At 33.1% G+C, this 27,591-nt stretch overlaps 1 protein-coding gene across 4 annotated transcripts in view; it reads right to left on the minus strand.

The window, feature by feature from the left end:
* The window catches only part of LOC129797867 (lachesin-like), a 122,137-nt gene that overhangs the window by 87,667 nt on the left and 6,879 nt on the right, over positions 1-27,591 (minus strand). For 3 of the 4 annotated variants that reach the window (XM_055844769.1, XM_055859393.1, XM_055860208.1), the window contains exon 2: positions 13,563-14,175. In XM_055844769.1, coding sequence (XP_055700744.1) covers positions 13,563-13,629 — 67 coding nt within the window. In that variant the 5' untranslated portion in view covers positions 13,630-14,175. The remainder of the gene's footprint in view (positions 1-13,562; positions 14,176-27,591) is intronic. The other variant, XM_055853040.1, reaches the window with a different exon arrangement.

Genomic DNA, 27,591 nt, shown 5'->3' on the forward strand with positions numbered 1-27,591 from the left:
GACTCAAGTCCACACGTTCTTCGTCTCTGACGTTCTAAATCAGACCGACTCTCTCGGCCCTCTAACTTATAGGTACAGTGACAAAGGGGCTCTGGTCAAAATCCCGAAAACCAAAATCCCGAAAGCCAAAATCCCGAACGCCAAAATCCCGAAAGCCAAAATCCCGAATGGGCTAAAATCCCGAATTCTTAAAAGTGTCATAGCTGCTCCCACGATTGCACTCGCGCTTTCTGGAGGCTAAGGGAAATTTTCTGTGTCTTGGGAAATTATTCTATACATTTTCCTCCACATAATTTCATCACTTTCAGGATTTTGAACATTCGGGATTTTGGCTTTCGGAATTTTGACCTTTTCGGGATTTTGGCGTTAATGATTTTGGCTTTCGGGATTTTGGCTTTCGGGATTTTGGCCTTTTCGGGAATTTGGTATTCATGATTTTGGCTTTCGGGATTTTGGCTGCCACCGTGACAAAGACCCAAAAGGCAAAGACACTGTAGCATCTTAGAAACGGTCCAGGAACAGATTTGAATAATAATGTTTATAAGAGCCAGGATCTTTGCAAACGTGCACAATTCATTGGAAATAAGTTTACATTTTTAACTTATCAATACAAAATAAGGAGCATTAATGCATAAAATTCCTATGAAAATTTTGATTAGGTAAACAACACATGAGAAATAAATTTCAATGTTTTCGTCGCACAAGTTGACTCTGCAATCGTAAACTGCATCCCTATGGCAAGTTGTCTATTTTATAAAGAGCTATTTGAAACCGGTGGACTCAACTCACAGGGCTTGCAGGCGAAGAGTATTTCAACAAAAATTTGATATATTTATTCATCCACAGGGTCCAGCATCTTACAAAAGAGGTACAGTCAGTACAGTTCTCACTTTTGAGATATTTCGCGTAACGGTAACAAACTTAGAAAAATATCTATATTAATCTGTATGTAAATGTTAGATTCGGCTTTCACAAAACGAACCAAATTTAGGGGGGGGGAGAGGTGGTAAACCCTACTGCTTTGTGTGATTTCCATTAAATATGTAGATAGATTTTCAAAATTTCGAAGCCGAATACCTACAAATTATCATTTTCAATCTACATTTTACCAACGATAGATGAGACCTTGATACACTCTGTCCCGGAATTATGCATTTCGGGATTATGCACCTGACGGAATTATGCAAATACAATTATGCTTTTTTGCCCACCATTGGGAGTCAATTTATCAATTTTGTAAATATGCCTGAATGTATACTATTTTGTGACGCGGGAATTTTGAAAAAACTATGCTTATTTTTCAGAATAAAACTTTATTTTTGTTTATTAAGGTAAATTTTTTAAATATTCTAACCATTTACTGAAGAACTTTGGCCAAAGAGTAATGTTTGTTGATGCATTTCTTACAAACAGTTTTATCTTTTTGTTCTCACTAGTTTTACTCCACGCGAAATTCGTTCTATGGTCGATTCATTCAAAAGAAATCTCCTGCGGTTATGCAAATTTTCTCGATGCATAATGCCATTATGCGCATTTTTTGCGGTCCCAAAAATATGCATAATCCCGGGACTGAGTATATTGACATGATCAAGTAGAACCCTGTACCTTGATTTAAATGAGCATTCTATATTCAAAGGGGTAGCAAAGCGTTCCAGGTTTTGCGAAATGCTCGAACTCGTGACTTAGATGCTATATACTTCAAAAGTAGTTTCGCATCATTTACCATTTGCCGGTTCTCAACCGATTTATAAATCATTCAAAAGATTCTCCAAAATTGTTTAAAAAGCAATAGAATTATTTTTCGGATAAAAATTATTTATCGGCTATGAATCGGTGAAAAAACGAGGGATTGTATATACTGCTCTCTTCGTGGAGTTCGAGCAGTAAAATAAAATTGAATAATTTATGAAAATAATTTTGCAATCTAAAATATTTCTTATTTGACTTCACAGCTTGCGTTATTTGGAAAGGTTTTTGAATCCCTGATAAGCCTGAACCGGTTTAATTAATTTTCAGCCGAAATTCAATTGCATAAACTTTGTTATTGTATTTTAACACTATTTAAAATGCTAGAAATCGCTAGTACGAAACATTCCCCTGTGTATAGCATTTTTAAATCATAAGTTCGAGCGTTGCTCAGGACCGCTCGAAAGATGCAACGTTATTCTCTTTAAAGTTCGAGTAATAAGAAATAATGGACAAAAAGTATATTGAACAAAAAAAAGTAAAACTTCGTAAGTCGTCAATCACTTTTTATTTAAAATGACAAACCCCATAATTTAATCCATTCACTGTCATGGAGCTGTTAAGAATGGGACTAATGGTGAATATACGACTTTCAGTTAATTGGATTTGGTGCTCTCATAGAAATTAGCTTGGATTTTATTATTTCTTAATTTCTACTGCGAAATTAATAACTCCAGTGTTGTTTTAGTCTTCTTATGTACACTTGTACTTCCTGTCCGATATTTCTCCTTTGAAATTTATTTACTTTTCTTCTTGGCGAAAGAAAAACCAACTCTAAAGTCATTCATCAAAAGCTTCAAGTAGCGTAATGGAAAAATGTTTCTTTCATCGCTCTTCTTCAATGAACGTTCTGCTCTTTTTAATTGACAATTTGGGTCGTTTTAGAAAATGGGATTTTCACACGAATTTATTTTGCTTTAAATAAAAAAAAAACACGCAAGAATTTCGATCTGAATTCAGATCGATAAATTCAGGAGGTTTTCGAGTGTGTGAAAAGACAATAAAAATAGATGTGAAACATTCTGTGTGATTGCTTTGCATTTTATTGAATACTTCCTGCTATTTATTGATCATCATTTTCCACACACATTCAGCCCCCTGAGGATGGGTGAGGAGGAATTGGATGATGGCGTGGGTGGAAAAAAGAGCAACTGCAGCATGATCCATTCACGTAAAACGGCTTCATTGGCATCCCCTATTGGAACACCTTAACGGTGTTGAAAGCTCGAGTACCAATATCGAAGAGCAGGAGGATGGAAGGTGTGCGCTTGGAGAACGATGTGCTTAATGTGAGCTTTATCACCTCACACGCCAATGGATGCTGCTGCATGTAGGGTTGAAGAGGGTAAAGAAATGATTGAAAACGATAATGGATGTGCTAGCGGGAAAAAATGTCATTATTGAACCACATAACACCAGAAGCAATTCGAATCCCTTAAATTTCCACTATATTTTCACTGCATACACACTGTATTTGAAGAGCACACATTTATATTTTTTGTTCCTTGCTGTCTCTCTGGTAAAAATCCTTCAGGAATGGATAAACGTTAGGGGTGGAATATTTTACACCCTGTTCTTGTGGCAGAAAAATAAATTGAAAGGTAGAACGGTAAAGCCCTTGAGGAAAATTGACGGGAATAACTTTGAAGATTTCTCTTTGGAAATGCTTTTAATCAACATCATACTTTATGCTAAATTACAACAAAGCTTTTTCTCTGAAAGAATCTTCTTTGCATTTCTAAACGCAACAAACCCAAAGTATAACATCATATAATTATTCTTTGCTGATCTTTAACATTTCTTTGTAGACTAATCTTTCTCATTAATACAATTCTCCATGTTAATCTTAAGCCTTCAACAAAAAAAAATCTTTTGATCAATATTTAAGTATCAAGAATTCAATCCTACTCCCAAGCAGAATTTCCTATCTGATTACAAGCAAATATAAAGTATAAGAATATATTTTCTTGAGTTCTAATTCTAGAGTATTCATACATTTGTCGTTGGGTAAAATTCAATTTGCAAAAGAATTTTTTTTATCACTTAAAATGAAATCTTCAAGTTGAAGTTGAAATTTGATGCCAAAAATGCACCACCCTCTCGTATTCTACTAATTTTTATTGTTTATAAAATCTAGTTTCACAAGTTAGTTTAGATTAGATTACAGTGGGGGCGGTTCTTCCCAGAACCGCTGCACCCAGGCCTCCTTTTGGGCCCATTATGCATCTCCGGTTAAATTAATCCCTGTTAAGGGCAAGATGGTTGAAGCCAGCCCGTTTTTGGGATAAACTCCATTAAACAGGGCGGCTTCAATCTAGTTTCACAAGTTAATGGAGAAAATATCTTTTTGGATTATTAGGTGATATTCTTTCAATTTTATTATAGCCTGTTTTACAAGAGTCGCAGAACAACTTTGATTTTCCACTAAAAACATAGCCAGAAAAAATGATAATGACCAAAAATTTTCATGAATATCATTTCCCCGAAAAACGACTTTATTTTCTTTGGCCACTTTTTTCATGATTCACTTCAAAATAAATCAAAATGTGCATATTTATTCCGTTTTGGTGAACACTAATTGGAATTGACGCTCAAGTGACTCTGAAGAAATGTAGGATTTTATGTGGGAATGTTATATTTTTCCAGAATTTTATGTGTTAATTTAAAAAAAGCACAATCATGAAAAGCTCCATGGTTGTACTATATCATGATGGGCCAGAGAGATAAAACATAATTTTATCTTAATTATGGATGGAATTAATAATACAGGTGCTGGGTGCTATGGGTGTCGGAATAAAAATGCCGTAAAAGTATGATGAGGGTCCATGTTCCTCCTCATCAATTCACTGAATTATTTAAATCTGATTAGGTGAATTTTAATAAAATGTACAACGCGGAAGTAATGCGAATGGACTAATGATCCCCATTGAAAATCGATTCTGTATTTCAATGAATAATTTCGTTGACGGAAATTCTCACTTAATATATGAATATATAGTTAAATGTGGGTGAGATTTACGCAATTTAGACTGGGTGGGATATTTAATAGGCGACTCCACATACCAAGCAATCTTGAGGTTTTGTGGTGACACTTCATCATTCATACCAACATCACCTCCACTCCATTCAACCACGGATGCTAAAAGTCAGAAGGGGAAGCCCCACCAGGGATAAACTCTGGTGTAATTTTGGGTTTAGAGCAGGAGATATAGGAGGATAAAAATCAATGGGGATGAGAATCTCAAATACGATGAGCATATTAGAACTCTTGTGAGCTTCTTGCTTGAGATTATTATCATCTTTTTTTTGGCTCTTTCTCTCAACTCAAAAATTCTAAGGGTGACTTGACCACTTTTCGCTTAAAACTCAAAAAATAACAAAATTCAGAGATGTTTCTTCCTGAAACGCCTTATATGGGTTACAAATTGAAGGTTCGCCCAGTTCCTAAGTGTCTCGATATCCTAAATAAGAAACTTAAAAACTTTAACTTTAACTTTAAAACTTTAAAATCCAATGACTCATATACCCTTAATAAATAATCTTCAGTCAAAGTTCAACCATATAATATTAAGTAGGGGAAACTGGGGCACCATCAAACGCGTGGTGGCACGAAACACTAATTTTTATTTCTAAACTACTTGGACTACTCGACCATTTCTTCAGTGGACAAGCATCCCTATAATGCCAATAATTTCTGTAAGTCTTGTCCTCTGAAGTCGAATATCCGATTAAAAAATCGCCATGTTTAGTGGTACCCCAGTTTCCCCTAATATTCGGACCTTAGGCTTATGTACTAGAGAGAGTTAAGGGCCTTGATAGAACTACAGCTTAAGCCAAAAGACCCGTTTGATTATTTTGACTATAATTACGTTAAGCTGTCCCTCGGCTTAAGTCATAGGTATATCTAGGGCATAAGCCGAGAGACGGCTCAGCATTATTATAATCCAAATTATGATTATACCACATTCCTATTAATTTCTCACAAAGTCGTCTCCCAACTTAAGTCGCACGTCTATCTAGGGCCTTACCGTTGAAGCCAAGTTTAGTGGGAAACGGATGAGAATGTAGTCTAGATATGATTTTGTTAATAATTATGTTAAGCCGTCTCTTAGCATAAGCCGTAAATCTGTCCAGCACATTAGCTTCGGCTTTTTATAAAATGTTGATATATGCTTAGTTATCGTGGGATATCAGTGGGGATCTCAGTGGCGCAATAGGCAAGACCGTTGATCTTGGGCGGATGAGATCTCTGATTCGACTCGCAAAGTTGTGAGTTCGAGTCTCGCCCGGTGCAAACATAATAAAATGCACCGCCTCTGCCCAAAAACAATGCGGGGAAGGCGCTCCTTGGCGAGTATACAAACGGACTAGCAGATTCTTGTAACACGGGATAGAACAACATTAACTTATAAATATGATCACACTGTAACAAATATTGCGATACGATTAATAATAATAATCGCGGAAAAATGATCCGTCACATTCTCAAAAACTATTAAAATTTTTGTGGATGAAACTGGCGCAAGTGTTTTATCAGCGACTTTTAAGTAATTGCCAGTAAAAAAGCATCACCCTTAATGGAAAAGTAGTTTTTAAATCTCGCTTACAGTTTTTGATCCCAATATAAACCTTCTTTAATGACTAAGAACACGTGATTTTTTTATCCTCAAACTGTTGTATTCTGAATTTCAAAACATTAGAAATAAATACGTAGAACTATAGAAAAATTACCTGTGTAATTTAAAATTGAACAATTTAAAAATAAAAAAAATCATACCCTTTCAAACACTGAAGAAAGTCCACATCGGGACTAAAAGCTCTGAGCAAATTTTTTTTTTCTTTTAGGGTGATTGTTTTTCATTGGCGATCACCAGAAAAGTTTTTAACAAAATTATTAAACTTCCGTGTCATTAAGGATTTTCAGGGTTTTGGAAATTAATTAATGGGTTTTTGAAGCAAATTAATAAAAATTGTAACATGAGCAAATTTAGTGGAAACAGTTACAAAATAGTCGCCCTTAAAGGATTAATTTGAGGCGCTTATTTAGGATTAATTTTAAAATTGAGGCGCTCAGAGCAAAAAAACTCTAAGCCGTATGCATTACCCTATTAAAAAGCGTTTTTTTGCTCTGAGCTCCTCAATTAACCCTTTAAAAGCGAGAAAGTCAAAAATTGGGGAATGGAAAAATAATTTTTCTAGCTTTTTAGCGCAAGGCATAACTTTAGATGGCAATAGAAAAATTATTTTCGGGTCAACGGTGACCCTAGAATTCTTAAAGATTTGTAACAGGAAATGGAAAGAAACACTGAAACTCCCTTGATATTCAATATTTTCTACTCTACTACCTTTCGAGGATGGATATCCAGTTCATCAGGTCTACATATCAATTAGACAATTTTTCAGAAACAGATTCCTCAGAAAAGCTATGAAAGCCATGGTAAGGAGGCGTCTACCTCGAGACAGACCTAGCACTGAGAGAAATCCGAAAAAGTTAAAAAAAAAAAAACATTCCGGAAATGTTAATTTTACCCTGCAGTATTGATCCAAAATCGGTGTAAATATTACCCTTTTTAGGTGCATTGGGGGTTAAAGTTACCCTTTTTCATGATTATTTTACCCTTAAAAACGTGTAAAATGAACATTAAAAAATGTTGATATATTCTTACACCTAAAAAGTGTTAAAGTTATGAGGAAAAAAAGTTAATCGCACCCTCGTTTTTTTCTCAGTGGAGGCACCAAGATACCAAGGAGGCTGAGTCAAATTCAGGAATTCGCCTGGGAGCACCTTGGGATTGACCATGGTGAACACCTTCCTGAAGTAGCGAAGGATAGGCAGGCGTGGGTTGCTGCCGTAAGCCTGCGACCCCAATAGGGATAAGCGATTGATAATGATGATGATGACAAATATTACAGAAACATTTCCATCAAAAATATTTTTGGTGAATTTCTTACATCGAAAATGGCAGGGAAAATTACATACCGACGGGAATTATTACACTGCATTTGGACTTGAATCACAACTTTTGCCTGAAGTCCACTAACTGACACAGATTGAGCCCCCATGATCAGTCAAATGGTGAACATTACGGCAAAAGTTGTGATCTAAAACCAAGTGCAGTGTAATAATTTCCGCCTGTATGTGATTTTCTAAGCCACATTCGATGTAATAAATTCACAAAAAAATTGTAAGTCTGTGCAAGAGGACATCCATCCTCAAAACGTCGTCGTAGAGAAAAAAATTGTGAAAATAAAGAGAGGTTCAGTGTTTCCATTCATTTCCTGTGAAATTTTAGTATAATCTAGCCAATTAAATTTTAACAATTACAATTAATTTGTACTATAGGTACCGTAAGTACGGATGACTTTGTCCCCTGCAGGTGGCTTTGACACCCCCCTGTTCGTAAGTTTTTCTTTATTTCTAGTACTTAAGGTTGGTCTACCGATCAGCCATGGTAAATCGGATCGGTAAAGACCATCCTTAAGTTCTAGGAATAAAGAAAAGCTTACGAACAGGGGGTGTCAAAGTCACCCATAGGGGACCAAGTCACCCGAATTTACGGTATATTATTAAGTGTTGCAAGCAAGGTTGCAAGCACTCCAAAGTCGCTTAAAAAAATGAGGTCGTAGGCTTATTGAAGCTTATCACTTTTTGTCAATTTGTTTAGCAACAATAGCAGGTTTGCGGAAAGTGGTAAATCCACCCTTTGTAGCACAACCCAATTTTCAGGCTAAGAAGCAACAAGGAGAGGTAAATGTCATCTCAAACCATCCGTATCGAACGAAATTCTACTCTGACTGAGGTGAAGGCTGTCTACAGATTTAATATGCAAGCAAAGTGAGAATATAGTTATGCAATCAAGCAAAATTGCTCTCAAGACAGCGACACTTCAGATGCTTGTACCCGAATAGGTCTTTCCTCTTCATTTCTGCAATAGCTCCCCAACATGAATGAAAAGAATCCCTTGCCCCAGAATGGTCTTATCCAGAGAATTCATACCTTTGGCGATAGTGTTATGGAAATGAAGGTAGGATAGACCATTTATACACGTATAATCAAACTTAATGGTGTTGAATAGTGAAAAAGATCGAAAAAGTTGAGAAAACTACCGTCCTTTGTTACATTCTCAACCCCTTTTGGTACATTTCAGATAACTCTATAATACATCGCAATTGCTTGTGGACATTGTGCGATGGAGCAATTTTTTCAATAAAATTGAAGAAAAAAAATCGTTGTGAAAAATGTATTAGAAATTTATCGATAATTGAATTTTATTGCTCATTAATCACAAAGTGTTTAATATATAAGTATCTTAGAGGAATAAATAATAATTTTATGGAACAACAACTTGACAAATAGGGTTCATTAATCACTACCAATTAATCGTTTCTGTTTTCGTGGCTTGAAAAACGAGTTATGGCATGAGGGAAGGAAAGTAATTCCATTGAACTTAATCTTCGTAGAAAGTTATTTACCGAAGAGATAGAATTGGTTTTAAGTATCCTTACAAGAATTGGTGTACCTAAAGAATAAGTAAAATCTTTTTATCTGACTGCACGTTAAATTGATAAGCAATATATCGAGAGAGCAATGAATTGGTGTGTATGTTTTTGTCCAAAGTGCTTACACTTCAGTCATGTGGAAAATGATTGTCACAACAATCTGAAGTAAATGATGTGCATAAACTGTAAAATATTTGCTATATGGAAAAGCACCCTAAAGAGAGATCTTAATCCTTAATAACAATAATCGCAACTTATGATAAATTAGTGGCGAATTGATAGTTTTGAATGAAAATCAATATTTTATAGAAAGAGGGATGAGGTAATTTCACAAAGAAGTAATTTGAAATGGGTTTGCTCTCTATTTATGAAATAAAGATAAAATCTTTATACTTTTAAAGAAGTATCTAAGGTCCATGTTTACGTAAAAATTAACTTTTTAAAACTTCTAGTTTGCAATTAAACTTTTCAGGATTTATAATTTTCTTCAATTTCTTAAATATTGCAATCATCGACTGAAGACTTATAATTACAAAAGTTTCTAATAGTTTCTCGATTATATCAAGGTGTCTATCACTGGATGAATTTTAAAACGTTTCTGGAAATTTAACCTCAAGTTTTGAGACTAGATAAGAAGCAGTTTCACGAAAGCTGAATTAGATTATGACAAGCCCCAATTCCTTGCCCAATCCGTTTAAAAAACAGGAGAAAAAATCCAATTTCAAAACTATCCCAATTCAAAAGTGCCCCACTTCCCCCTACAAAATTAAACAAACTTTAAAAATTATTTAGTGCTCACATATTTTATAAACCTATATATTAAGTAGATGTATACAACTTTTGCCAGATTAATTCAAATCCTAAATTCTTCATTTTCCATAGTATCTTCTATTAGAATCTCTAATTTTTAAAATGAAATTTTTAATCTTCTGTGCATAAAAATAAATTTTAATGAACTTTAATAAATCATTTTTTTTGTATTACACAAGACCTCTAATATCTTTGAAAGTCACTCTTTAAAATTAAATAAAAAAAAAAGACTTCTATATGAGGTATATGAGAAAAGTTTCTTTTTATTATGGGAACCTCTGGCAAAATGTAATAAAATAAGTATTTTTTTTTTCACGAACACCCTGAAGACCTGAGAGATTTTTTTTATCAAAACAGTTGTATGAAATTTTTTCCACCCATATATTTTTCCAAAGAATATTTTTTACTAAGTCCAAGGAAAACTGCTTTTTGAGCCATGTTATAGAAGTTTACACGTATTTCTTAAAGTAATTCTCAGTAACAAAGTAATAACGACGTAACATAATAATAACAAAGTAAATAATAAATAACTCATTAAAAATACTTTTTCAAAGAAATTTGTTCCTCTCTAATTTGATGCAGATATTTTTTTTTTTTTCAAATTTAAACGCGAAATGCATTTGTCAAAGTTATTTTGCTTAACGAAAGGTCTCATTCTTGAACGTAACCAGTCACAAATGGTTAATGGTGACTGTCTATGTTCGATTGTTTGGCAAATCGAAAATTTAGTTATAGCCAAAATCAATTATTTCGTACAGGTACAGCACTCCATTTTGTATTAATTCGACACACTTCCCCTTTCCTTAAGTAATTGAACAAAATTATCTTTATAAAATATATTACCCAATAACCAGTTAACAACTTATCTGGGGTGAAGTGAAAACTTTTCAATACTATAAAATGGATTTTATCGATAAATCTATATCTGTTAGATTAAGTGAATGTCGACTTTTTACACATTGTTGGGCCATTCATCATTGTGACATTCTTAAAAGAATGTTACAGTTGATAAATATCTATATTAGTTACGGGAAGTGCAAATCGTTGAAATATTTCAGAATCGACAGATGATAGTATCGAGAATACTACCCTGGTTACGCTCATGAATTACCCCTCTGTTTTTAGCAAATAACCTTTTAAGGACGATTGGAACACCGGTGTCCCATAAAGAAAATAATTTTTCCTGATTACCTAAAGTTTTTTTTCTTATATTTGTACATAATTGTAAAGTAGAAGGTTGAACGAATCTAGGATATTTTTTGCCAGTCTCCAGCTATTTGCTATATAGTAATTTTTTAAACTCAAAAATGACGAATTTTTAAATTCTAATAATGAAAATTAATTTCAAATATTTATTATACTTCCAATTTTTTTTTTAAGCAAAACCGTTTTGAGAAAAGAAACTACAATACTCGAACATAATATTTTTCATTAGATTTAAAATTATCATTCATTAGTATTGTCAAAAAAATTACTTAAATTTTTAGGCTATTTTTGTCCCTATCGTTCATAGAGACAAAAAATACACCAAATCAGACTCTGTTGGCTTTTCGAAGGCCAGATATAAGAGCTTTTACTGGTTTAGTTCATTGGTTTCATTTTTATTGCTGATTTTCGATCCACGAAAACTGTCTCGTCGTTAAAGAGTTAAAGTCTCTACTTCGGAACAAAAAAGGCAGAAAAGGCGAATTGAAAATGAAATAGACCTAGTCTATCTGTATCGACTGTACCTTTTATTTAGTACTAATTTTTGCCATATTGATTTAAATGGTAACTTTAGTAAAAAATATTTCTGTAAGGAACTCCTCAGAAAATCTCAAGACGGGCAACGGATTCGTATACAGGTGATCTAATTCTTTCCGGAAACATGCACTACTAATTTATAAATTTTTAGACCAAAAACTAAGTCAAATTAACACGTATTTTAGGGATTTAAAAAAGTTGAAAATTTAAGACTTTTTCTTTCATATTTTTACATATTAAAAAAATTTAAAACTACTTGACAAATTTATATAAATTTTTAGGTATTCCAGGTTTTGAAATGAAAATAGTTTTTTTTTATTAACTTGCCCGTTTTGCGCGTTATTGTTCTAAATGTTCAGGAGTTTTCTATCGTTTTGCCTGATGAGATCGGTAATAAAGTCGGTCGACAGGCGCAAAACAGGATATAGAATAAATTGAATTAAAAAAATTAAGGGACTATGGGTAATATTTTAATTAACCCAAAATAGGATATACTATATTTTGATTGAGATTATCATCTTTCCATAAAACATTCTCAAAGATCAAGTCATTACTCCTAGGAAATTACAAGAAGCCAACTCAAGCAACTCAAAAACTTGTTTCGTTTCTATTTCTATGAGCATCAAAATAAACATAGAAATATAGAAATTTTTACCTTTCAAGATATGTTTTTTTTATAAGTTAGCTCCTTGCAAGGCTTCTTGTTATTCTAAATTATTCACAAATTTGCCTGAAATTAGAATGACAACGGGTCAACTTGCTTGAATTAGTCCCTTATAAAAATTTGACACGATAAATCTGTTCTGTGACACTTAAACTCAAACAAAATTGCGCAAACAATCAATAAGAGTAAAATTTTGAAAAACCTTTCGAAATACGAAATTTAATTACTTACATGAATGTACTAAAGTCGCAAAATCGGAAAAAAGTGAGTTGGCTTCTTGTAATTTCCAAAGAGCGAATTCGAAATACATGAGGTAAACTGCCCTATTCTGCTCCAAACTCGTAAAGTTCTTAATGTAAAATAAATTATTTTACATTATTTATAGATGGAAAATTTCATAAAATTTCACGTTTTTCCGCCTATTGTAGATGGAGACTACGGTGAAATTTCATGAAATCTGCCATCTATAAAAATAATGGAATTAGTTCGCTTTTCTAGGTTCAATGTTTCTCTAACTAATTCCAATGAAAACTAAATTCAGAAAAGCTGTACTATAGTGTAATGTATAAAGAACTACCATCAGGATTTTTATTGATCAAGGCTGGACTAACCCTAAAATGCAATGTATACGCTATCAATCTCTGAATAGAGTGAGGTCGATTTCTTTTTTCACCAGTCCCTCACAATTGTCCTTTGTGTACATATTTTTCCTTGTCCACCCAGGCCTTATGAGAAGTTGTCAATGGACAATGGAAGAGGACAGACAAGTGAGTGAATGCCTGGTGAAATAATACAAAATGCCTGGGTGTGATCCATATAGTGTGTAGGAGAAATGTCCATTGAATGGAAATTGGCGAATTGTCTGGCTGTTGTCTAACTCAGTTTGTCTGCATACCATTGAATCCATAATAAACTCCCTATATGTCAATGTTCAGCCTAGTAGTGTCGTCTATTTCTTTTTTTTTCGAAGGAGGTCCATGGGATAAAATACATTTTTTTAAGCGTCAAGGATGGAAAAGGATTTGATGTGGTGGGGAATGGGTGTAGGCAATAAGAAAAGAGTGGTATAAAATGAGAAGTGTATGGAGAAGAAACTTACCATTTATGGTGCGAATGGCCGAGAAGAAAATCCATATTATTCCCAAAACACTTTTGCTTATCTCCATTCTTGGCACGCCACTGAATTTTATTATTATTGACGCGCGAGAGGTTATGCCATTTTTGGGGGAACAATATTCCTTGACAGAAATTCGTTACATTTATATATTATTATTACCAGCACCAAACCCTATGTGCCATAGACATATATGTAGCAGTTCTTTATGCGTTATGGGAGCCCGTTTGGTCACGTATGAAATGCGTCAAATGTGAGAATATACTTAGGCAATATTGCTCTTGGCTTCTTTTTTTTCTGGCAACTTTTGTACTATGCGACTGCCTTCGACTTATATTCATTCACGTCCACTCTTGGTAAAATATGTATGAAATAAACACTTTCCTCCTTTTGATCTTTATTTTATGCTATTCATATTATATTTCATACATATTTTATGTTGGTGTTTTTGCACTGTCCACACACATCGCCCTTTGGTGCCCAGGTTATTGAGAAAGGCCAGATGAGGGGCTATGAAAGCTCATACAAAAGCTCAAGTTATGTTCTATCACTCGTGAGATGTTGTTGCTGTTACTGGCTCACTTCATTTGATTTATTACTGTCGTGTTTTATGATAAATTGATTTAAACAATGCCAACAGGCTACATGGGAAAACTCCTTCTCCCCCAAAAAACCATCTCCCTACACACACACACACCCATATCCCCTCAGCATGAAGCATTGCCCAATCCCTAAAATCATGCCGGGTACTACCACTTTGTACCAGGATACATATGTATTTAAACCTGTGATAGAGCACAGGGAAAATCGCTCGAGAAGGATAATTATTCATTTTGACGCTATCATATCAAAATCAGTCACACAAGCTGGGGATTAGATGGGAAGGATATGGATGGGTGGGAAGTTAAAAGAGCATCCTGCAAAGACTTTTCTTCTGGGTGGGAAAAGACAGTGATTCTGAAGGCTTTGCCAAATGAAAAGCGCTTTTTCTTCACCATCATAAATCTATATATACAAAATCATATCCATCATGACGAAAATATATTCACCCTCGAGTACACAACCCCGTACTCGACTTATGTTAATAAAGCATCTCTCGGCAATCTTATTCCCATCTCTCATCATACATTACTAACCACTTAGGCAAGCTTTCCAACCCTCCCCTTACACCGAGGTCGAAGTCCTCGAGGCAGTGCTTCTCAATCATATCACCCCACACCTCCATGGCCATCCACCAAAGGATGTGTGATACCGTAAGTAACCCCAAAGAGCCTTTGCTCAATCCTTGAATTAGCTTCGTTTACGTTTGCCTTTTTTTCTGCTTAGATTCCTTTTTGGCTCCAACAGCTCCGACTATTAGCAATATCAAAAGCATCTTTTAATACCTCAATAGTAAATTATATATTATATAATACTTTCTTATATAATGTACTAATAATTTACTAATCTTTAATCCACAAAGTAATACTATAGTCGACTTTAAGTAGGGTGGAGTCATCACTTATGGACGTTGATACACTTATGGACATCTTTCAAAAATCTTAAGTTCTTATCTAAAATAAATTTCGAAAAATCATAAAATTATCAGTTTATGCTGTGATTAACAATTTTGCGAAGTTTTTAAATCTGTTTTAGGTGAGAATTTAAGATTTTTGCGAGCTGTCTATAAGTGATGACTCTACCCTACTACTTTGAAAGGAGAGGTTTGTCATTATTTGTTAAAAGTTTGCGTAATAAATACACCTATAATACACAAGATAAAAAAAGTACATCTTTTTTCAAATTGGAAGTGTAACGTGTGGTATTTCTGGACAAGGTGCTTTTCGGGACATAGTATGGGTATTTTGGGAGACATCAAAAATCCTATAATTATTTGTTATCTAATTATTTTTAAGTTCTATATGAAATGCTAAGCTCTTTACGTATCAGATAAACATAAAACTTCTGAAATTTTATTTAATTTAAAGCGTGAAATACTCGTGAATTGTGAATATCACATTCCACTTTTTACAAAACCTTCAGTGTGGTCAATTTTGCTGATGTCAACACAAACAGTGCTTAGTTTTTTCGATATAAATCACTTTACAAGTGAAATTTAAACAAAATTTTTATGAAAGAGTGAAGTTTAGACCTTCTACTTGAAGGTAAATAATCAGGCTCGGTGAAATTCATTTGCATAATAACGACTTCTGTCTGTCCCGAAATACCCAACTGTCCCGAAAATATACTACTTTTACTTCTTTGCATATTTTGCTATTTTCTATAAAAAATTATGCATTTTTCAACATTTCTCGATTAGGATCTTATTCTGGATAGCATAAGGAACATAAATATTGTATTTGTATCAACAAAGAAAAAAATAATTTGAGAGGTTGTTAAGCTGTTCGAAACTTAAAAGTGCTAAAAAGTATCCCGAAATACCACACGTTACCCTATTTCTATAATAATTACAAAGTTCATAATTTGATATTCGCGAGGTGATTCTCCTCATTAGAACAAGACCGAAAATAGATTGTTCATGTGGAGAAGAGAACAGTCTTCGTTAAATCACGGAACAAGGAGCATCAAGCTTTTTTTTTCTGGTAGACACACTTACGATTTAAGCTGAGAGACGGCTTAAAGTAATTATAATCAAAATAATGATCAGAATTCATTTAAATCAGATTCGGAGTAATCCCTCTCTAGGCTTAAGCCGAGAAACAGCCTAGTCAGTAGGAACTAATGAGAGTGTAATCTAATCATTATTTTGATTATAAAATTACGTTAACCCGTCTCTCGGCTTAAGTCGTAAATATATCTAGGGCATTAGAGTAGTAGTTAATGAGTTATCTAAGAGCCTACATTCCTTTGTGAAAAAGCGGGAAACGCAGTCACTTTTAATTTAAAAAAAAAAGTGTCAAAAATTTGATAAAGTAGTGAACAACCATATCGTTAAACAAATAAATCTGTTATTAATCAAACGAAAATACAAACCTTTTCTTATGCTTTAAAATGTGTGTCAAAAGTATGATGACTGATGGTTAAACAGATTTTTATCAATTTTTTCTAAATATTATTCATTCATTGTTCTCTTAATTTTAATTAAATTGGCATATCCCGCCTCCCTATCATTCGAATGATAGAATACTTTTGTTAAAGATGTGGCGAATGTATGTAGAATACAACAAAGCAAACATCATTCTTGTCAATTGTTGTGATTGATTGATTGATGAGGAATATTTTAAGGAAAAAGCTCAAAATTTTAATATTTTTAAAATTTTCTTAATCTTTGCTTGAATTCCTTAAAGCCCTCACTTTTAATCCTTTAGGGACGTTAGGGTTACCGCGGTGACATATGCGGAAAATTTTTTTTTTCTATCTAAAATTATTTTTACGTTTGTACATAATTGTAGGAATCTGAAATATTATTTGCAAATCTCTAGTTATTTGGTGTTACTGTTTAAGATCATATAAAATTTAAGAATTTTCGAATACTCGCACTGCTGATACAATAGATTTTTATTATATTTCCATTTTTTTTTAAACAAAAATCTTTTAGAACTAGAAACCACAATAACTAATATACATAATATTTTTCATTAGAGTAAAAATTACCATTCATTAGTATTTTGAGGAAAATTACTTAAATTTTACTGGTGGTGAAGGTTACAATGTTCCATAGGGATTAAAAAAAAACATTGAATTCGTTTCTGGTGGACTTTCCAAGGTTTGAAGTTCGACTTTCCTTGCTTTTATTTATCGATTTTATTTTTAGGGCAGAATCACATTGACAGTAAAATGCTCACTGTATTTCGTTAATTTTCGCTTTTTCATTGCAATTCTTACGCAAATTCTCGATTACCATACTACCTTATCTCATACTCGGTGGAACTAGGTGAAAATAATATAAGAAATATGAAGAAATAAAACGAAAATGCTATAAACGGTGAGCAAAAAAAACTTTACGATTAATTTCTGTTACAGTTTTTTTGCTCACCGTTTATCGAATTTTCGTTTTATTTCTTCAATATTCTTATATTGTTTTCACCTAGTGCCACCGAGTATGAAATAAGGTAATACGGTAATGGAAAATTTGCGTAAGAATTGCAGTGAAAATGCGAAAATTAACGAAATACGGTGATGCTACGGTGAGTATTTTGTTGTCAATGTGTTTCTGCCCTTATTATTGTCAAATCCCGGCCAGTGAAAGGGTTTATGGGTTTAGATTTGCTTAAGGTTTTAGATAAAGATTTGAAGTCTCCGACTATTTTATCTTGGAAAATTTCAAATTGTAGAATTTTCGACATCCATTATTCGACGTTTTCAGTTGCAATTAAGAGAAAAAGTACTCCTCAAAGCGTGTTGTTAATAATCTACAATTGTCATACACGAAACGTTATAAAAAATTAATAGAGTATTGTTGAGCAATAGAAAAAATATAATTTTCCAGAAAACTAAAACTGATATAGTTCGAGAACCAAGACGTATTTTAATGTTTTCATAGCTTCGAAATATTATTAGCTAAATAATCTATGTATTTTGCCTTTAAGTCCACATACAAATTCAATTAATTTTTAAATTTATAATTGTATTCAGGCTATAGAATTTACTTAAGAAACTTTATTCAATTTTATCAAGTCTTGAGTCCTGAAACCATACTTGACCAATCCAAAAACCTAATTCAATAACTTTGAGTTTTACAAAACACAACTAAATTTACTCTTGACTTCTTCAATATACAATTCGACTAGTTTAAATTTAAATTGCTGAACTCTGAAAATTTGACATCCGGTTTCCTTATAATAAACTTTCACATAAAAAAGAAGCAAGCCTCAGTAACTTTTTTCCGTAAGGATGAATAAAGGATTTTCAAACCAGGAATACGTAAATCTTTTAGTTCCAGATAGATCCTTACAAAATGCCGTAATAAGCCCTAAACTTCCTCATACGAAAACTGTTCGAATTGCTCAGAACACCCATAATATTAACCTTCTCAATTCGACCTGATTCTTCTTCTGTTTTCCTTGCCCTTTTTTCCCAATGTTTCCATGAAATAGCACATTAGGAATTAGCGTTGGAGTCTTTTTTTTCCTCCTTCTTCACGGGAAATTTAATAAAATCCATCTCGCAGCTGTTGGATCCAAAACAAACCTTTTTCTGTACTTCCGCAATTTTTGATTTGATTTCGAGCAAACGAACTTGCCAGTGTGCTACCTGTCAGAGAGCTTGTTCATTACCAGAACTTCAAGATTTCCCATGAAAGTATAGAAATTTTTAGTTCATAATTTTTCTCCAACATATCATGCATTTGGAAGTTGAATTTTTCCACGAAATATGACTGTGCAATGTTTTTCTTACTCACATGGGATTTCTCTGTGAGTTATAATTGCACGAAATGCAATGAATAATGCATTTGTTGGGGTGGAATGTATGCCAAATGGAAGTAAGAATTTTGCTTGGCAAATAACAAAAGTAATACAAGAGTGAATTTTCTTCTGTTGTTGTACATTCCCATGCAATAATCCGATTCATATATCCCTTCCGACAAAATAACTGAATACGAAATAAGCACATAGCAAATACTCCACGATATACAATTGGTCTCCGGGAGAAGGATGTATTGCTTCGCCATGAGGACCTAGGAAAAAACTGTGAAGATGGGCGAGAATCGACTGTGGAGGATAAGGAGAACAAATATCCTTTACTTTTCTTTTTTTTGCTTTTCCAGCATCCGTGCGAAAATTCTCGGGAAAGTGAGAAAGAATAAAGAGGAAGAGCTTGTGATAAGATTGCATCAGCTTATGGAAACTGTGATTCCTTCAATGACAATTTATGTTTTCGAACAATATCAAATTGTAAGTGTGATGATTACGTAATAATCTAATCAATCTAATGCCCTAGACACACTTACGACTTAAGCCTAATTATAATCAAAAATTATAATCAAAATAATGATATGATAATATTTCCATCAGTTTCTCACTAATCCGTCTCTTGGTTTAAGCTGAGAAACGGCTCAGTTAGCAGAAAATTGTTAGAAATTTAGTCAAAGCAATATTCTGATTATAATTACGCAAAGCCGTCTCCCGACTTAAGTCGTAAGGCTGTCTAGGGCATAATACTAATAGTTATTCGGATTTGAATTTGATTCAGAAATCAACTTGAAATCTAATAACTCCCGAATCCCTAATTTTCACCGGAATAGAGTAGAGACAGACAACATCTCAATTTCTTCTTCCCGGATTTCTTGCCCCCATCAAGATTTAATTGAGACTTTTTCGCTATCTCAGTAAAGACTCTAATTGCTGAACTACTCCCCTAAATACAGACTCAATTAAACTTCTTTAGCATGCATTCGAAGCTGAATTTATTTTATACACACAAATACTAAAGAAAAAGGTTTCTGGATCTGGATTTATATTTAGGGAGTATACTTGATTGTAAGTAAGATTTCAGATTTAAAAATGCTACTCAATCAAGATCTTTTTTTGCAATGGTTTATGAAAATAGTTCAGGAACAATATATGTTAAATATCTATTCGAATATCAAGGGAAAATCGAAAGAGAACAAGGGTTGTGTAATTATCTATTGAGTGTTGATAGTACTTCTGTTCAACACAACAACGGAAATTTTTTGGAGATGCTTTGAGTATGATTGCAATAAATTTATATATTTTATAAAGCAAATTGTTTTCATAATCGGAATCAGTAATTTTGCTGATGCATTGAATTTTATATTTGGTTGCTTGACTCCGTGTCAAGCCAATCCAATTAATCTGTTCTTTCAGCATAATGAAAATTAAATAAATCTATATTTATTTAAAAAATGATAAAACAACAATACAAAAAGTGCTTGAAAAATTTGCCATCATGAAAAGTTGAATGAAAATTAAAAAAAGTAACTAAATTCAAAATATTAAAACATAAAAAACGTTTCTACTTGGCGTGTTTAGAAAGTAGGGGGAAATGGTGTACATTTGAACAAAGACTTTTTTCTTCTATTTTTAATTGGAAATTAGCTTTATCATAATGTAATTTAGATTTAAAATTGGTTTGTGGAACTAAATTATATCATGATGAAGTTTAGTTCTATTTAAAAATCTTATTTCAAAGGTACCCCACTTCCCTCTAGGCATATGCAATTATAAGTCAGTCTTAAATTTTTAGCTTCCGGAATAGAAATGAAGTATTGAAAGCAATAGGGGGAGGTGGGGCACCTTTGAAATTGGGATATTTCACATATTTTTAAATGTAATTGAGCCATGTCATAATGTAATTTGGCTTCTCAATCTGTTTGTGCAGGTACCCCAGTTTCTAAGGTGTCCCACTTCCCAATACTAGCCTAAAAATTGTTTTCCCAATAAGGGCAGATTCACATTGACAGTAAAATGCTCACCGTCACCGTCAAAGCCCTCACCGTATTTCGTTGATTTACGCATTTTCATTGCAATTCTCACGCAAATTTTCCATTACGATATTGCCTTATCTCATACTCGGTGGAACTAGGTGAAAATAGTATAAGAAAATTGGATAAATAAAGCGAAAATGCGATAAACGGTGAGCAAAAAAAACTGTAGGATTTTTTTGCTACAGTTTTTTTGCTCACCGTTTATCGCATTTTCGCTTTATTTCTTCAGTTTTCTTATATTATTTTCACCTAGTGCCACCGAGTATGAGATAATGTAACACGGTAATTGAGAATTTGCGTAAAAATTACAATGAAAATGCGTAAATCAACGAAATACGGTGAGGGCTTTGACGGTGACGGTGAGCATTTTACGGTCAATGTGATTCTGCCCTAAATCGAAAAAATCTCGAAATACAATTTATGTTCGAAGCGGACTTAAAGAGTGTCTCAGCCGACCGGTCAACCATATCTGGTTTTGGTGGACAGCTAGTTTTGGAACTACAGAAGTCCAAAACATACACTAAAAAAATCATCTAAACAGTCTTGTAAAAATCTTGTAAAATAAATTGATTTACAAGGGACAAGATACTTGGCTACCCGTCAAATGGATTTTTCCAAAACTTTATTATTTTCAACGAAATATTGGGTTAGACCGTAATCCACCGAGGCTATTACTTATAAGATTCTTGTAAGATTTTTTTTTCTCAAAATCTGCTTTTTTATTGGAATTTATCAAAAGTTGAAGGTGAAAAATAGATAGTTAAATCGAAGGCAGTCAAAATCCCGAAACCCTGAAAGGGATGAAATTATATGAAGGATAATGTATAGAATAATTTTCCAAGACACACAAAATTTTCCATTGTCTCCAGCAAACTCGGGTGCAATCGCGTAAGTAGCTATGCCATTTTTAAGAATTTGGAATTTTGGCTTTCGAGATTTTAGCAAATTCGTGATTTTGGCTTTCGGGATCTTGGTCTTCAGGATTCTGGCTTTCGGGATTTTGACTTCTGGAATTTTGAGCGAGATCCGATCCCTAACTAAGTAAGAAAGGCCATATCATCGGACGCTGTTTAGTGGTAGCTCAACCATCCTCGATGAATAGCAATTTTCTGATTCTACAATACATAGAGGGTCGTTCAACTACCTCTAAACAGCGTCCGATCATATGGTCAATGGTCATACTAAGTCTTACTGGTCTATAGCAGTCTTACTAGCACTTCCCAAAAAATATTCTTTAAAGCCACCCTACTAAATATCTCGTTACTTTACTATGAGTGAGGGGGACAAGATTTTAGAAGATTTTTACAAGTAATTTTCATCACTATTATGTCCTGTAATTTTGAGATCGATCTCTAGTAGCTGCCCAGACCGTAACATAACAATAGGTGTGATTCTGAAAGAGTTCTAGGTGGTTCATCGGTGAAATGGGTGCTGAAGGAGATATTTCTCTGCTGGTGGCGATTGTGAGGGTATTGCATGATTGTATGTGTAAAACGAATTGTGGAAATAAAAATAAAATCCCATAGTTTATCCCTGTTGAATGTCGTATTGTGACACTATATTGTTCCCCCATTCTCCAAGACCGTAGCGAAGATGAGTGAGGAAAAGAGGAAAACGACAATCCAGGAGATCCCCTAATTTCTGACCTAGCGGGGATGAGGCAGCCAATTGTCGAACAAACGCTTCTCTGAGTTTGATCATCAAATCGGACATGAGGTTTGGCACAGGGGTGAACAGAGACGACACTGGTGTGATCTCGCAAACTCCATCTGACTTGGACAATTGATGGCGTTTGGCCTCAAGGCTAGGAAATCCCCAAAACTTAAATGCTTTCTCTCCATCACCGTGTTAACCTCCCATGCCCCCCTTTCCATCTACAAGTGTCGAATTGGACGATACAGTTTGATAGCTTACTTGCGCCATTTGATGCCGAATTTATCACACACGATAGCGACACCAATAAATCTGGGTATCTTCGCACAATTTACTACTTGTGAGTTTTCACTTTACGCCCAAATGATTCTTTAGTCTAAGCCCAAGATAAAATTCATTTCCGCACATTTAATTTCCGGAGAAGACAACGCTCACACACAATTTTCACCGGAAGAAAATGAAGAAAACACAATCCGCTCTACTTATTTGGTGTATACACTCAGAAAAATATTCTCGGATACAAAAGCTACGTAGAATTTGCAATTAGAATTATTTTTGTATTTATATCAAAATATTTCTCATACCCGCAATATATAGTGAATCAGATACTCGAAATCATATCATCTAACAATTAATTCAATAACTTTAGCCTAAGAAATAAATTACAAAATCTTATCTATAAGTTAAAGATTAATGAAATAAATCACTTTATCTGGATAACCTAATTTGAAACTTGAAGCAATTTGTATTGAAGACAATTTATACATGTTTAAGGATTTACAGAAATCATTTATCAAGTGAGATAAACTAAAATGCAACACTATCCCACTTGCTATCAAGTTTTGTATTATCACATTTGATAGAATAGATTTTCAACTCTGAATCGTGAATTTTTTGATAAAATCCTTGACCATTAAACATTTATCACATCTAATTAAATATTAATAATGTAAGTACTTTGGTCTCATAGTATTCTTTGAATAGTTGAAAATGCAATGCATTCAAAACTTTGACCAGTCTGAAGATGCAATTTGATTGTAAAATTTTATGGAAAATTTTTTAATAACTCTTGTTCATGGTTTAATTAAGTCTACACATAAAAGTTTGAATAAGTTTGTGGAATTTTGTCTTGAAGTTTCTATTAGTTTTAATGAAATGTAAGGTTTCGGGTGGAGTCATCGCTTATGGCCGTTATGCACTAAAAAACATAATTTATCTCTAAAACAGATATAAAAACATCACAAAATTGTTAAGCACATAATAAACATATGATTTTTCGAAATATTTTTCTAGTTTTTTTTTCAAACTGTTTATTATGTTTAATTCTTTTTCTTCGAGCTCAAACAATTTTACTCATATAAAAAAAAAAATATTTTGTAAAAATGTTCGTAAATGTTTGTGAATTCCTATGGGGAACTTACAAAATGCTCGTATATCATATAACCCAGAAACAAGTTCGTAAAAGTTTGTACTTTTTTCACGATTATTGTTCGTAACATGATCACTTGACGAGCATTTTTTGTACTTTCAAAAACATTTGTTCGTAAATGTTCGTAAACACACAAAAAATTTCGTAAAATGTTGTCATTTGTTCGTAAATATTCGTGAAATGTTCATCAGGCAAATACAAATTTACGAACAAATTACAAAATTTTACGAACATTTTGTAAGACCCCATAGGAATTCACAAACATTTACGAGCATTTTTGCAAAATATTTTTTTTCTGTGTACTGAAATATTAAAATAAAATTATCAAGTATCTCATTTTCAGAATGATTTCAATAATGATTGATATTACAAAATTGTCATGAAGGACCTTTTTCAGTATCTACAAAAAATTTAAATTTTCAAGATTCCACTCATATTGTTGATTGTAAACTCTTTGAAAATTTTAATTAAAATTCTTACAACGACAATTCTTGGTTTGGCATCGTTTTACTAATCAAAATATTTTTAATTCGTACTTAAGCTTGCAAAATACCTCGTTCCGTAAATGCAAGTGACTTTTTCCGTGTGGGTGACTTTGACACCCTCCTGCTCTTAAGCTTTTCTTTACTTCTATAGCTTAAGGATGGTCTTTAACGATCCGATTTACCATGTCTGATCGGTGAAAAACTATTATTAAACATTACAATAAAAGAAAAGCTTACGAACAGGAAAGTGTCAAAGTCAGCCGATCTTACGGTTCCTTAAAAAATTTCTTCAAAACAATTTTCAAACGATAAGTTACTTCCTACTAAGTTTTTGGAGACGAGTAGTAAAAAGGCTAACTAGGCAACTTTAATCATTCTTAATTCGTCTTAGAGCACGGGGCGTCCCCTAAAAGCTCCAAGTTGCTATCTCAAACCGTTTAACCTACAAATCCTAGGACCAGCGGATGGATGTACCAACAGTATAACATCACCCAATCTAACTACCATATCCGATCGGCAAAGACCATCTTTAAGTGCTTGAATTGAAGAAAAGCTTAGGAACAACCAGGTACAATATCACCTACGGAGAGCAAAGCCACCCTTATCTACAGTATGCTTCGTACGGTCCCAAGCTTCATAATGACTGAATTTTTCCTATGCCTCTCAATCAATGTGACTCATCGCATTCATATTTTAAAAACTAGGGGAAAATGTCCAGTTTTTAAAATATATTGTAGTCACATTTATTCGGAAACCTAAGAAAACTTTAGTCATTGCGAAGCTTAGATCGTACAAAGCATAGGTATTTGCCTCTACCTCAAAATGCTTAAAATAAGACATTGCATTGTGAAGAAGATTTTTGTCGTAACATCGCAAGAAATACAACCCACAAAAATATATTTTTATTAAAATTCACATTTTTTATTTACAAAAAAAATGTCAGTTATATAATATTGCTTTGGAAATTCTACTCTACTATGTCATTTCCAGGAATTTCATTTGCTTCACTTTTTATCAGTAAAAATTTTATTCATTAGTAATCAATATTGTTTTCAAATATTGCATATTTCTGTCAGCAAAAAATCATACGGTAGACACATTCAATGTTTTTTTTTTTCAATTTGAAATTGAAAACAATAGAGAGAAAAGTAACAATAGTGATAAGGGTGGATTTAGTAATTTTGTATAGAGATAATTATTGTTTTGGATGTATGAAAAGTAATAGTATGCTTTATTGAATTTCTCAATTTTCTGTTACATTAATAAAACATTTTTATTTTCTTTTAAAGTGATTCAGAATGAACAATAACGCATTAAGAAAAAAAGAGAATAATTTCTGAACAACTGGAGCGTTATACAAATTTAATCGATTTTTTCTTAGGAATGTAGGATATTATATATACATTTTTCCCAGAAGAAAAAACTTCCGCAAATTTTAACATGAATTACCTGTTAGAGATAAAAATATTGCCTTATTTCAAAATAATAATAATAATAATAATAATTTGAATTGCAAATTTCAATTTAAAGGCTGTTGCCTATTTTACAAAAAACCAGAAAGATCCAACGGTAGAGAATAATTATTATGATGTGCTTATAACCAAAATTTAATATCTTCTAAATGTGACTCAGCTAATAGATAGGGGGAAGTGGGGCACCTTTGAATTTGGAACAGCCTTGAAATTATCATTTTTTTCCTATATCGATATGTTTTTAGAGCTAATTAATATCATGATAAGGTTCAATTTTATTTAAAAATAGGAGAAAAACTTCAATTACAAAGCTCCCCAAAATTCAATGATGCGCCACTTCCCCCTAGCTTTCGGTTTCCAGCAAATGTTTCTGATGTTCGAAAAATTTATACAGAATTTCAAATTTTCAGGGCTGTAAAATTTTTTAAAATAAAGTAGGTAAGTGAAGCATGTATCGACCATTCACTTTTTTACAAATCATGTCTTGCAACATGTGTTCCATTCGTACTGCAGCACATTTTGCAAAAATAATTAGTAAAAAAAGCAACGAGTAATTTTCAAAAACAAATCATTTTGTTTTGAGGTGACGATCCAACCTTCATGGTCGATACATGCTTCACTTATTTTACCACACTAAGAAGTTGTCAAGCGAATATACTTAGCGGATGAAACGAAAAGTAAAAGTAACGTTTTTTCGCTTTCCGAACCCGATCTTCGAATGTCATTTCATTTGGGCAAATATTGGTTGTCCGAAATATGCCTTCGGACAACCGAAGACAAATTGTTTGTAACTCTTTGAAAAGATTGAGGACACTTAAAAGCTCGTAAATCATAACCTACTAAAAGGTTCGCATTTTTTTTACTGTTTTACAAACATTGCTCGTAACATGGTCACATGTCTAGAATTTTTCGTTTCTTTGTCTGGGATAACTTTACGAACAAATTACGGAATTTTATGAATATTTTGCTGTGCGTTTACGGAAAAATGTTCGTAAAAAACAAAAATAATCTCGCCAAGTGATCGTATTACGATCAATGATTGTGAAAAATACAAACTTTTACAAACTTTTTTATGGGTTATACGATTTACGAACATTTTGAAAGTCCCCAGTGCAAATTTGCAAACATTTAAGAACAATTTAGCCTAATATTTTTTCCTGGACTCAATTTAAATATATTGACTTTGTTTTGCTGTTCCCAAGAAGAAGAACAGTGAAAAAGAATGGAACAAGACATTTGAGAAAGATGGGATTGTTAATTTAGATTTTATAAAATTTTCATAATTTTTGATTCTAATTTAATTTTTCTATCTAAACACATTTTGAACTCAGTTGAAAATTGTATTGTTTGGTATTATATTTGTCATATATTCACCTTGATTTATGCAATCTAGAGCGAAACGTTGGAAAACTCCTTCAGAGGTACAAAAAGTTTTAAAAACATATTCAGAACTTATTTAAGTTATGCGAAATTTCCACTGAATCATGAGACAAAGGCCAGACTGTAACAGCCGTTTGGTATAAAGAGTTGAAAAAGAATTTCACATATGTGATATTTGAGAAATATTTTAAGGAATCTTGAAAGTAGT

This window comes from Phlebotomus papatasi, chromosome 1 (assembly GCF_024763615.1).
Source record: "Phlebotomus papatasi isolate M1 chromosome 1, Ppap_2.1, whole genome shotgun sequence".
NCBI lineage: Eukaryota > Metazoa > Arthropoda > Insecta > Diptera > Psychodidae > Phlebotomus > Phlebotomus papatasi.